General features: G+C 37.7%; 1 protein-coding gene across 1 annotated transcript in view; it reads left to right on the top strand.

The window, feature by feature from the left end:
- The window catches only part of nkain2 (sodium/potassium transporting ATPase interacting 2), a 196,366-nt gene extending 186,633 nt beyond the window's left edge, over positions 1-9,733 (top strand). Inside the window, exons 7-8 of the mRNA XM_017455451.3 lie at positions 4,175-4,256; positions 9,441-9,733. Of these exons, the coding sequence (XP_017310940.1) occupies positions 4,175-4,256; positions 9,441-9,450 (92 nt within the window). The 3' untranslated portion in view covers positions 9,451-9,733. The remainder of the gene's footprint in view (positions 1-4,174; positions 4,257-9,440) is intronic.
- Positions 9,734-13,401: the final 3,668 nt, after the last annotated feature.

The raw sequence follows: 13,401 nt of genomic DNA, 5'->3' as shown, positions 1-13,401 counted from the left end.
TAATTAAAATATTCCAGCCTCCGAAAGATGTGGAAGAGAGCAAAAGAGGCAGAAGATAAGCAGGAAATGGCTCTCAGCTCGTTCACAGTGCGGAACAATCCCTGCATCCGGAACAAGAGAATTAGGCCGCATGCCTCCGTCGGGAATACGCAATCAGCTTTTTTGGTATCATCGAGCTAGCATTCAACTAATGATTAGCATTGCGCTGTGCACAGTTTACAAATCCAGCACAGGGTGAGACAAAACAACAAGGCTCTTAAATCCTGTGGGGAAGCAATGGGCGCTTCAATTTCCATCTAATTTCCCAAACCCTGCCTCCAAACCCATGATCCACCACTTTAGTTCAGTCAATAGATCGGCCAGCCAAGAGGTGTTTAGCCATTTAGCAGTGTCACAAAAATGAAAAGAGGTGCTGTAAGAGCATATTAGTTCTGTATTTAGCCTTGCAGACATACTGTAATACATGATAAGAACATACAAAAGAGGCTTTAGTCTATGCTCATTCCCACACTTCATTTCAGCTTCAATTGAATTGAACATTGTCATGTTATTCAGTTCAGTCTGCTTTTCTTCAGGCTCATTAAATGTATTAGTGCTGATTTAAATTGGTTGGATAATGCAGCCGTCGACGAGCTGGATGTCCAACTTACGTAGTTAGGTGCTCTGTGGTAGCTTTTTTCCAATCATTGCTGTTCAATGAACCAGCAAACCATGTTAAAGAGCCAACCCATGTTGCCACCAAATCAGTACATGAGTTTTCATAGTATAGTATGTGTGTATATATATATATATATATATATATATATATATATATATATATATAGAGAGAGAGAGAGAGAGAGAGAGAGAGAGAGAGAGAGATACACACACACACACACACACACACATATATATATATATATATATATATATATATATATATATATATATATGTATATATATATATATATGTATATATATGTATATGTATATATATGTATATGTATATGTGTGTGTACTTCTGGCTTTAGGAGCAAATTTTTTCCATCCAAAGTCACCATGGATCATGATGTATGTGTGGTGTGTTTCTGTCATGTAACTCTGTTGGGATTAGCCTTGTAGATCCTATTCAGTTTGTTGTAATTGCTTCCAAAAAGGTTCAATCAATTAATTAGCAGTTCGTTCATTAGTTCATCTTCAATAAGCGCTTTATCCTGGTCAGGATTACGGTGGCTCTCAATGGGATGCTAGTTCATTGCAGGGAACCGTGCACACACATATTTGTACAAGCATTCACACCTATGGGGAACTTAGAATACCCAGTTCACCCAGTGGGATGTTTTTGGGAGGCGGGAGAAAACCGAAGAACCATGCTGGCACAAGAAGAACCTGCAGAATTCCTCTCAGGATTGTACCAGAGACCCTGGAACTATGAGGCATCAACTTCCCTTTTCGCTTTTTTAATGATGGTCATGGAAATATCTGGAGTTTCTGGAGGCAAACTGGTGCTGCCCCCAAGCCCTTGGTGATGAAATCACCAGTTCTTGGTTGCAAACCTGGAGCATTTTAGTGCAGTAACTGAACAAATATGCCACAGCAAGAACTATTTTGTGCTGGAAGAGTGTGGAATGATCCCAGGCCTCAACACACTCTTAGAAAAAACGTTCCTTAAAAATTCCTTGTATAGTTAAATTCTTTGCATCCCATTGGGATTTTACTTGGAAACTTCTCTGATGGGGAAAAGGTTGGACATACTCGCTACATTTCCATCCAAGTTGCAAATCTAACTTAGGCGAAAAAATTGGAATATCGCATAAAACATTCGCAAATAAAGCACTGAAACTAGCGCTAAGTATCAATGCAAATGGAAGTTGTTGCAACCGGTGAAGCCACTGTGGCTCTTTTTCCCAATATAATAAATCCATCATATGTGTTTGCTCTTCCAGTTATTAGTCCAAGGTTTCTAATATCCTTTAAGGAGCATCTCTGCTCGCACTTCTTGGAAAATCTGTGCATTTCGTTGATGTTTTCCATCAAGAATTTTTTTAAACTTATCTTTGAAAATGTTCAGAATACAGTTGTTGTCAATCCAACCAAACCTCTCGCTCATTTCTCACCATTTTTACTTTTCTGGGCCATTTATCCAATAACATTATTTGTTGAATCAAAGTCACATGAACTTTTTTTTTACGCGCATCGAGAAATTTATTCGTTAAATGTGTTTCCGTCATAGTTTATACGCATGTCTTCTTATCAAATAAAAAATCACTCTGCCTCAATTGAGCACATAACCTTTTTCACATCTGGTGTTTCCATCCAGCTATGTTTTACGCAATATCGTAAAATGTGCATAAAAATATACGTGGATGGAAACATGGCTAATGTAGTATCTTCTTCCAGATAGTCTAAGGCAAAAGAACCGTTAAGGGTTTTAGATGTTACCTCTCTTTTCAGTTTCCTCCCCAGTCCAAAGACGTGTTTTTTTGTTTTGTTTTGTTTTTTTACCTTTCTATATTTTTTTCTGAATATCTCTTTTGGTGAACCATAAGTGTTCCATGTAAAACCTTAAAACAGTTCAGAAAAAGTTCCTTGTAGAAGGTTAAGTACGTAACCATGCAATAGACCCTTGAGGAAACCTTTTGAAGAGTGCATTGTTTCTGTGAGGGAAAAAATGCACCATTATAGTTGGATCTTTACAGCTCCTGTTGCTAACACGGATCAGACCATTAGGTCTAATTTCATAATGAGACTAATATGATGTGGATTATGGGCTTTGTGGGTGTGTGCCTTCCCAAAATCAGCCATCAGAACATTAATCATCCTAAAACTGTGCTTCTTCTTCTGTTAATGATGCTCAGGAGATCGGCTCAGCTAATTGTGCATCTTATCTCCTGTGTTCAGTTGGAAAACCACCCTTGCGAGATACACAATGGATCTTTATCACTCTTTACTACTTCTGTGTCTTTGTGGCAAAAGCTGCAACAGCTGGCCAGCTGATGCTGGCGGTCCATGGCTGATCCTGTCAGTCTGTGCTATTTTAGGCCATCTACTATTCCAGAGGAGCTACCACAGATATCACACCCTCACAGGCCTGCACAGGCTTCAGACACTGACCGGGATTATTACACACATGGATACACACAAACACACAAACACACACCATAACTCACTGACTCACTCAGGCACACACTCACACAGAGCCATAGTGATAAAGGATGAAATTAAATAAAGAGTAAAACACGATGGCTTGTGCTGTTATAGGTAAATATTCAACGGACAGGTGCTGTGATGTGGCCCATTGTGGACCGGAGTTAATTTTACCACCCCAAAGTATATTATTTTCCTATAATTGCACATCCTGAAGTGTATTATTCCTCTTATACTAGAGCAAATTGCCAACATCCATCCATCCATCCTTCCATTTTTATACCGCTTATCCTATACAGGGTCACAAAAGAGCCTGGAGCCTATCACAGGGATCTCGGGTGTGGGGTGGGGGACACCCTGGATGGGGTGCCAATGCATCGCAGGGCACAGTCTCACTCATTCTGAAATGCCAGTCAGCCTATAATGCAGGTCTTTGGACTGGGGGAGGAAACCAGAGTACCTGGAGGAAACCCCCGAAGCACAGGGAGAACATGCAAACTCCGCACACATTTGGTATTCAAACCCCAACCCTGGAGGTGCGAGGCAAGCGTGCTAACCACTAAGCCACTGTGCCCCCCCCCAACCAAATTGCCAGTAATTACAAATTTTTATATATAAAAGAATGACACGTCATACATTTTATCCATTTACAGTCACATTTAACGCTAAAATTATCTCCTGTAATAGCTTACTTTAATAGCTATAAACACTTGTTCCCTCACCAGCCTCTCTATTTTAATAAATGAGTAAGACAAAAACAAAAGCGCTGACACTGGAGACTCCTTCCATAAATCTGTATGAATAAATACAGTAAGCTTCACCATCTCAACAATCTATTCTATTAGTAGACTTCGATTATGTAGAGTGCCCAGCGTACAGTAAGTCCCTGTGAATGAGCCGTTGCTGTAGAAACGATAACACATTTGAGTCAGCTGGTATTACTGAAAATTAATCAACACCTTCTGACAAGTCAGACTGGAGAATTCAACAGCACTCTGGTATAATCACCTTTATTATTAATAACCTCTTTCTGGTATATATTTTCCAGTCGACTTTATAGGTGGCTTCGACTCCTACGGGTACCAAGGACCACAGAAGACATCTCATTTGCAACTACAACCAATGTATATGTAAGTAATGAAAATGCAAATTAGCAGCTATGAGTCCTGAGATGTCCCTGTGTTGCTACTCTTCACTTTTATTATCCGTTGGTGGGGAAATAATAATGCCTGCAAAGCCTCCTGGTTTCTCATTTTTTGCCAACGGTGTAAAAATCCACCTATTGAGAGCTCATGTTCATGGGGATTCTCTCACCAGGTTCTCGTACTTTTACTCAGAAATGTATGTTTGTATGAAAAAGTTGGACTGGTATGCCATTATTTATCATATATCGCGCCTCAGACTGGTCATATTGACTCATGTCTGGACATCACAGTGGACAGACGATGAGAGAAACCTGCAGGAGTTCACTGTATGATCAATAAGAAATAATATCGCTGTTGGCCCGGCTCAGATAATAGTCTGGGTCAACATGAAGAGAGCTGGGATTGTTTGCTCAGTCTCTGTTGACAGCTTAAAAGTTTATGAGGATGTGGCTGGATGCACTGAGGTGCTTTTGGTTAGCCCTGGGAGATTTGAAGGGATTCGGTTTATTGACACAGATACAACACTGATAATTTTATATACATTGAGGATAAGTCTCAGTACTTAGTGAGCTGTCTACATTACAGGCGTAACCAGGAACTTAAGGATTAAAATCACCATATGATCTGTACAATTAATCTGATGCATGAAGTGTAATCAACCAACCTTGCCATAGTAATAACTTCAATAGGTGTTGGAAATAAAATACCTTCATGAAATGGCGCATTAACTTAAAAAACCAGATCTTCCTTTCTCTTTTCTCATCCTGCAGCAAAAAACATCCAGTATTTCATCAGCTGCCAGTTCAATATCACTAGCACAGTAATAGCTTTCCAACAGAAATGGGAAAATGCATTATTCCAGTTGGTTAATCCTGTATGTAAGAGATGGTTGCCAATAAAATCTGATTTATTTTAAAAACAACTGACATAATCCTTTCATGTCCGGAGCAGTTAGGAATCATAAAGATGGCTTTCTTAAATGTTCTTGAACGTCATTATAGTCATTATAAAGACCATCGTTATAGTACAATTACTGTGCAAAACATATTATTAGGCATGCATATAATCAACTGCACTGTGTGTATTATGTTAATCACTCACAAATGAGCATTTGGAAAGGTCAGAAAGGGGTTCAAACCCAAAATGCCAACCCCTAGCTACGCCTCTGGTCTATATACAGAGTTTTTTTGTGATAGTTGCAGCCAAAAATGCTTGATTTTGCTGCAGATTTTTAGCAGTGATGTTTGTTGGTAAATGAGACCTTTATAGCTGTACTCATGTTCGACGCACCTGAATCGAAGAGCGCTTTGGCGCTTCGAATGTGCATTCTGATGACGTCACATGACAGGTCTTGGCCCAAATCTACAGAAGAATTGCAAGCGGAGTTTGCTTGATTATGCGTTCATTTCTGCGATTGCAAAATGGCTAAATCCTGGAGGGACTGTATGTACTGTAGAAGAAAACAAGGATGTCTTAGTTCTTAAATATACTGCTTGAATGCGTTAAACCCCACCATCATTAAAATGGTTATATTCCTTATAGAGTTTGTAAATTTATTAGCCTATTGACTGATCACTTGAGTTGTATACGTTCAATCCAAACTGCAGTCGTTCACAGACAAGTTGGTTGATAGTTAAGTAAAGCAAAAAAGGTTGTTTGCAGAAAGCAGGAAGTTTGCACAAACATCAAACCTGAATATTTCAGACATGATTTGATTTCTGTAATCAGTACTAATCAAAGAATGACAATCGAACCCCTTTGCATTGTGTGAATTGGCATAACGTGAACATACAATTAAACGATGTGGCTTCAAATCTACACTGACGGTCAATAATCAAATCTATACATCAGTACTGACTGGCACTTCTTGGGAGGGAATTGATTTTGTTCCACAGAGCCGAAGGATGAAAAACTTTGCCTTCGTTATAAAAATGACCTATGCCCTTTGGCATTTCCATATCACAGCTAAAACTCCTAGCATACTTCTTTCCAACATCAGCCTACACATTGTGCCTGGGGAAAACAAGTTCCAGAATTTATCTAGTATTTCCGATTATAAGATTACAGTAAAGCAAATATAAGATGGTTAAGACTATTTTGAGAATTTTTTTCTCAATTTTTTTCTCATTTCAAGTTTGCAATTTTAATCATTTATTTCTAGAAATAAGCCAAATGACCTGACAATTCTGATAAAGGAAATCGTGTCACACTGAAAAGCAAAACCATCACAGGGGATTGCTTATTAAAAATGACTCATTGAATTTGTGTAATAAATAAATAAATAAATAAATAAAAATACGTGATCCACCTTTTGAAAGCAATGCTTGCTACTGCATTGCATTTCACTGTGCAAATCCATTTCAGTTACACTGGTGTAAAACCTGAAACACAATACATAAACAGTACTTCTTAATATAACTGGTACTCCCAGTTCCTTTTTCAATCATTTGCGGGGTTTTCGTTGGTAAGGCTTTTGAAGCAAAGCATCATCGAATTTAAAAGAAAAAAAAAAAAATCATCCTGTAGTGAAGCTAAATATCACAATGCACGTTGTGTATTGTGAAGACATCAGGTATCACGATATGAAATTGTCCAACCCTAATATAGACATATTGTATACCCAGAGATCTGGTTGATCAAATAAGACAAAGTTATAGATTGAATGAATTAGCATACGACAGTTTGGTTTGGTTTCACCCAATGTCACCTCTCTGAAAGAACCCTGTAACTGGCACAGTCCCTCTGGTATGGAAACACATGGCAGGTGTTCACAACATGCTTGGCGTGTGAATAACTTTGACAGCAGTCGACCATTCTCGGGGCAGGCCGTTCCCTCGGCTTAGCTTGACCCGCTTGGCATTGAGCCATGCTAGGAACTCGGTGCAGGATGGGATGGCACATATGGTTGTGGAGAGAGGTGGGGCTGCCATGACTCACCATCAGGCACTGTAAGGGTCGAAGAGCTACTCCCAGTTGAACCGCCTCTCATTATGAACTGCGTGTGAGGTAACAAGAGCAAGGTGAAGAGCGCACGTGGAACTCGCTGTGTCAGTTTTCCCACAGGCACAATGTGTAGGCTGATGAGGAGAGAAGCATGCTGGGGGTAAATAGTTAGGTGTGGGCAATGCCCTTTTTCAGTTTTTTGTTTCTTCAGTCTGTGAATGAAAATTCTCCTTATTACCTAAAACTCACTTCGAAGAATATTTGTTTACAGAAGCCCGTTTTCCGCACAATTGTGCCGATTTATGATATAAGCAGAATGGAGTCATTTTGTTTAGTCTATTGTTATAGTCTGACATGGAGAACATGTTATCGCAGTGACTGTGATTTTATTCGGATCATTGTACAATTTGACAAGAAATTAAAAAAAAAAAAAAGTCTGATGTAATCGCACGGTGTAAAACCAGCTTTAGGACATGACGAAAGAAGCAAACATCTGTGCATGTGCTTCACTTCCAGATTCCCCAGTTGCTGCAAAAGGCAAAACTAAATAGGTTTTTGGTTCTGTAATAAATTATAACAGCTCATGCAATTCCCAGATCCATCTATCCTTGTCTGCAGAAAACATCTGCCTTAAAATTGGGATTAATGAGGATTATATCTATTCAGGATATGTAAAAAGAGGATTAATCTACAGATGAGGTGCACAACCTCACTCGCGTGAATGCTTATCTCTGCATTTGTGTGATTTTGTTATTACACATGCATTGCATCTTATTCCAAAAGATTCAGTCACTCTTTTGTATTTTGGCTGACCGAATCATATTTCCCTATGTCACGGGTCTGCCGGCTTTACAAATGTCAAATTCTACTAAATCTCCCAAAGTCTGGCTTTGAACAATATTTTTTTTGTGTGTGTGTGTGTACCTAGCACATTTTACTTTGATATATATGGAGGAAACTGTCTCTAAGCATGGTGTAGTGGAAATACATGGCAGGAAATATATTTGCAGTGTAAACGTGGCAAATGGAAAAGGTCACATGTCCAGTAATTAGCCAGGAGGGAAAAGGGCAGGAAGATGAGCAAACCTGAATGTAAATGAGGCTGTAAACAAACAAAAAAAATCCCTGTGAGACCTGTGGGAGACAAAACAACCTACAGTTAATGAGTCCACACAGATCATGAGGCATATTCTGGTTGAACTTTGGGTAACAATTTAAATGAATGATACTTTTTTAAGATGTTATGGGCAGAGGTTAAATTGGAATTCAGTAGGTGACGGAGCTCTGCTTATAATGTGTATTCCCAGCAACCATGTGGGAATAAGAGGTGGCCAATATGTAACGAATGAAACACTTTGGGGTGTACTGATTGTAAAAACAAGGTAATGTTCAAAACTTGTTCTTGTAACATTGAGTGAAAAAGTAGTTCTAAGAACAAGGACACCCACCAATACTGATTTTTATACTCAATATAATGACATGGATATAATATTGTTATAAATCCCTGCCATGCCATTTTTCACCATTATTTACATTTGTTCTAAGAGGTTTTTTATTATTATTATTATTATTATTTTAATGTACGGTAACATTTAAGTTGTAAAGTTTTGTACAACTCATTTTGCAGTCAAATTGTAGGGAACATATTAAACATTACACAAAATACTCTCAGGAAACAAACTTCCATAATGTTCTTGTCTAACTGTTAAACATCTGAGAATACTGGGAAGCAAACCAGTATTAGAGCAATGTTTTATTTTTTTTATTTTATTTTTTTTTAGAAAATTGCAGAAACGTTACTGAAAATGATGAAATTATTTCCTGACCTTTGATTGGGCATTGTTCTCTGGTATGCTTCACTCTGCCTGAGCATTGAATTTAATCAATGGTACAATGCAACATTTATGCAATGTTCAGAAAACATTGCTACTGCAGGTTTGCTTCTCGATTTTCAAGAATGTTGCCATGTACCAAGAATGTTTATTATAGAAATAAATATCGAATGTATTATGCTTGATAATATTCACACTCAGTGGTTATTTGGATGATGAATGGTTTTAGCTTGCTAATGGAGGTCTGCTTGGAACCTTTATGCTTTCCTTCAGAGAGAAAAAGAGCCCTTTAGGATGTTAGATGTAATCTTTTTTTTTTCTATGAATGTACTGGTATTTGACCTCTTTACCTTGCCAGCTTGCTAACGTTCTTTGTTTTCTTTTTTCTCTCCAGGTCAAAATAACAAGGACAAACTGCCTTATGAACCAATCAAACGATGAACTGCTGTCTCAACCTTTCGTCTTTTTACGTAAATGTCTTAATATGATAGTGTCTTAAGAACCATTGGAGGAACCAAGATGTGGCACTTTAACCAGTCAACAACTGGAGAAAACTAGAGCCAAGGCACTGGATTTTCTGCCTTTCTCAGTCTGGTGCTTGGTGTCTGGCTGGTTTAAGCAGGAGTAAGAGCGCCATCCCGTGGCCAAGACGCTCTCTTCTTCCTCTGACGGCGGAAATACAGCACAGGGGTGTTTTATTTATATATATATATATATATATATATATATATATATATATATATATATATATATATATATATATATATAAAAGAGCAGACTGCATTCATCTCTGTGGACATCAACACTAGGGATGGAACTGGAAGACCTGATGTTGAAGAGTGCTACATTCTGATAGACTCCATTAGAAAAACTCACTTAACGAATGTTCCTTAAGCGGTCCATAAATGGCTTTAGTCATCTGATGTAGTGCTGAGTGGTTAATAGAATAAATTAAGGAGAATTATACATGCGTGTTTACATATGGTAATTCCAGGCATTGGAATACCGTTATTAGGTTGTCCTTATGTCTGATAACTGTACTCTGAACATTTTTCAAAACAAATCTGTATTATGTATGTTTTCATCTTGAAAGTGCCAAGAACAGTTCCAACAAACCGAAACTGCCCAGAGATTTTCAACAGCAGTCAAAAAAAAGAAAAATAATAATAATAATAATCCACCTATAAATTTCGTCGGTTGGACGTCGTTCGCAGATCAGCTGTATTTGTTGCATGAGGTGTCATGTAGAATCGCGTATGTAATCGGTGACAGCGGGAATTAGCCGAGCCTTCCTCTAGCTGGCTCAAAAGGTTCTGTGAATATTGTGCTTTCTAAGACAGTGTTCAGTCTCGTGAAGAAGAAAACGAAGTGAAAACAAACCTCCTTCCTATTCCAAGCTTTTTTTTATTTATTTATTTCTAACATGTGTGCCAGTGTTCGATCTTTTTCTAGTAGACTAATAATTTGTTGTAAAGTTTACCTTTCTGTTTAACTGTATATAGACACGTGGAGGGGAGGGGAGGGGAGGGGGGGCTGCACTGTTTTTCAGTAGTGTGATGTGAGAGGAGTGTGTGGTAGAGTTTGTGCTGTGGCCAAATGTGCTTTTTTTGTGTAGTTACCATTGCAGGAACCCATGAGGAGCCCTAAAAGCGTATGTGCTTTCTCTGCAGAATTGTTGCTTTGACGTCACAGAACTAATAGCATTAGTTTTAGTCCATTAACACACTGCACAGACTGCAGACAAATCATTTACAACATACAGACGTTAGGTCCTTTTATCTCCCAGGTGAATGGACTTTTGTGGAAATACTATTAACCATGCTTCTAAGTGAATACAAAAGAAACGAGTTCCTCTTTTTAAACTGCACTTTCACACTCCAGTAATATTTCACCATCTTTTAATAAGTCTGGGATGATACATGAAAGTAACAACATCATTTAGAGGAGAAATAACTCACAAATGAATCCACATCCTCTAAAAATAGTTATATGTGCGTTTCTCCTGCATGTAGTCACCCACCTTTTGACAAACTTACAAAACAGAGGTCTCTGTGGTCAGAAAAACTTTCCAACCAGGAATAAAGTCTTTTTACGAAAAGTGCATGACGCTATCCTCCAATTAATAATACTTTGGCCTCCTGCTGAAAAGCTGAAATGAGCATTTTTCATCACTTCCCTCATGAATTGCACTGAAGCTTTGATGATTAATCAAGATATCGTAGCAGCGCCATTTTTCAGGCTTTATTGGCTAATAATTCCCCACAGTCATCGTTCTCAGTTGCAGACGTACAGGATGAATATGAATATGCTAGACGGTAGTGTGAATTTACGTCGTTAAAAGAGATGACAGCGTGTGCTACATTTGTCTTTGTAGTTCAGCACTGGAAATGAAATATTAAAGTGACAAAGGGTAAGCAGTGTGCAATTGACTCGAAAAACCCAACTCGCAGGATTCATTAGTTTATTACGCCGAGTTTATCACATCAGCTTGTCTGCAGAACCAGTTATATTACATTTCTCCTCAAAGACTTGTGTAAATATACAGTATCTCTATTCCAGACATGGTGCTTGATCAACCCTAACAAGATGAAGCGATCACGCGTCAGGTGCCATCTCTCATTCAGCCAGCTGGCGAGAGCTTTACGGGATTATCTCATGATGTCATGAGTTTAAATCAAGCAAATGGGAGACTGGGATACCATTGTGAATGATGCTTTTTCTTGGTTTTTATATATATATATATATATATATATATATATATATATATATATATATATATATATATATATATATATGCACACACACACACACACACATATATATATATACATATATATATATATATATATATATATATATATATATATATATATATATATATATATATATGATATATATAACATCCTGTGTTTAATGAATCTACATTTCAAAGAATGGCCTTGTAATAGTATTTAGAAGGTAATTCCAAATTAGCCGTCTAATTTAGCTCTGTGGAATTCTATCAAGACGTTATAGAGGTTTTCTTAGGATCTCAATTTAGACCTCATCAACCACCAGACAGTCCAAACTTCAAGTCATTTATTCCACTTTCTACACTCTTTAGTCTAGGATTACCTGGATCCTGTGTTTATCTACCTGGAAGAAAGAAAAAACATGGACTATTTGGAGGTTCGTGAGGTCTGGATTAGATTGTTTTTTTTTCCTGCAGATTTAGGCTGGAATGATTGGGTTCAGTGCTGTGTTAAATTTTTTGAATAGACCTTGTATTTTTTTCTATTTTTGTTCCTTTACAAGAATGACTTATACATAGTTATAAATATAATAAACCACAGTGGAACCAAAAAAAATTGTCATTTTATTTATTTAGTAGTCAAAGGGTCTATATAAATGAGGGTATGATCTCAGACCTGCTTGTTATATCAGCCATCCAACCAGGTTTATGTGGGGATAAAAACAGAAATGATGATAAACCCCTGCTCAATTCTCTGATCAGCCCAATCCACAGACAATCAGTAGAATACAGGATCCATGTATATGCATACATAGACTTATATATAAATTTTATGAACTGATCTGAGAACTATCTGGGTATGGCCTAATATTTTAAAAATTGACTTCTTTCAGCCTGAGACTTCCTGCCAACGACACTACTGAAGCAAAAGTAAACACAACAGCGTGAGAGGAGAATTTGATCTGATCAATGTTGATCCACCTAGCAAGACTATTCTTGAGAATTAGAAGTCCTTCCATTGGAAAACCCGAGAAGCACAGAAGATAAAATGATAGGCTCCAGTGTTTTGGGGAAAACACTGGGCAGTGGTAGCTCAGTGGTTAAGACATTGGCCTTCTGATTGGAAGGTCATGAGTTCAAATTGCAGCACTGCCAAGCTACCAAGGTTGGGCTTTTGAGCAAGGCATTTATCCCTCAAATGCTCATTTGTATAAATGTATGTCACTCTGGATAAGTGTGTCTGACAAATGCTGTAAATGTAAATCTCTGCGCCCAAAGTAAAATAGCTTGTTTTCGCTCAACTATACGCTTGGCGATACAGGTTTCTCAAGGATTGTTTATGGGTTTAACCTTATAAAGATGTACTACTTTAAACTCGTTCTGAATGAGAAAATCTGAGCTGTAGGGTTCTACATAAGACAAGATAAGATAAGACACATTTATTGTCAGAGAAATATCGTTTGGAGCAAGCCAGTAGATGCCATCAGAGTAAAAGATCAATATAAGAGATACAAAATAAACAATGCAAATAAAGACTTATTCCAATCTAAAATGTAATCAAATGTCAGTAGAAATATTGTAAGTACTTTTAAGGATTCTTACCATGTAAAAGAAACTGTTGAAC

The sequence above is a fragment of the Ictalurus punctatus genome, chromosome 25 (assembly GCF_001660625.3).
Source record: "Ictalurus punctatus breed USDA103 chromosome 25, Coco_2.0, whole genome shotgun sequence".
NCBI classification, from domain to species: Eukaryota; Metazoa; Chordata; class Actinopteri; order Siluriformes; family Ictaluridae; genus Ictalurus; species Ictalurus punctatus.
Note: the sequence above shows the minus strand (reverse complement) of the source record. Positions and strands in the feature narration are given on the sequence as shown.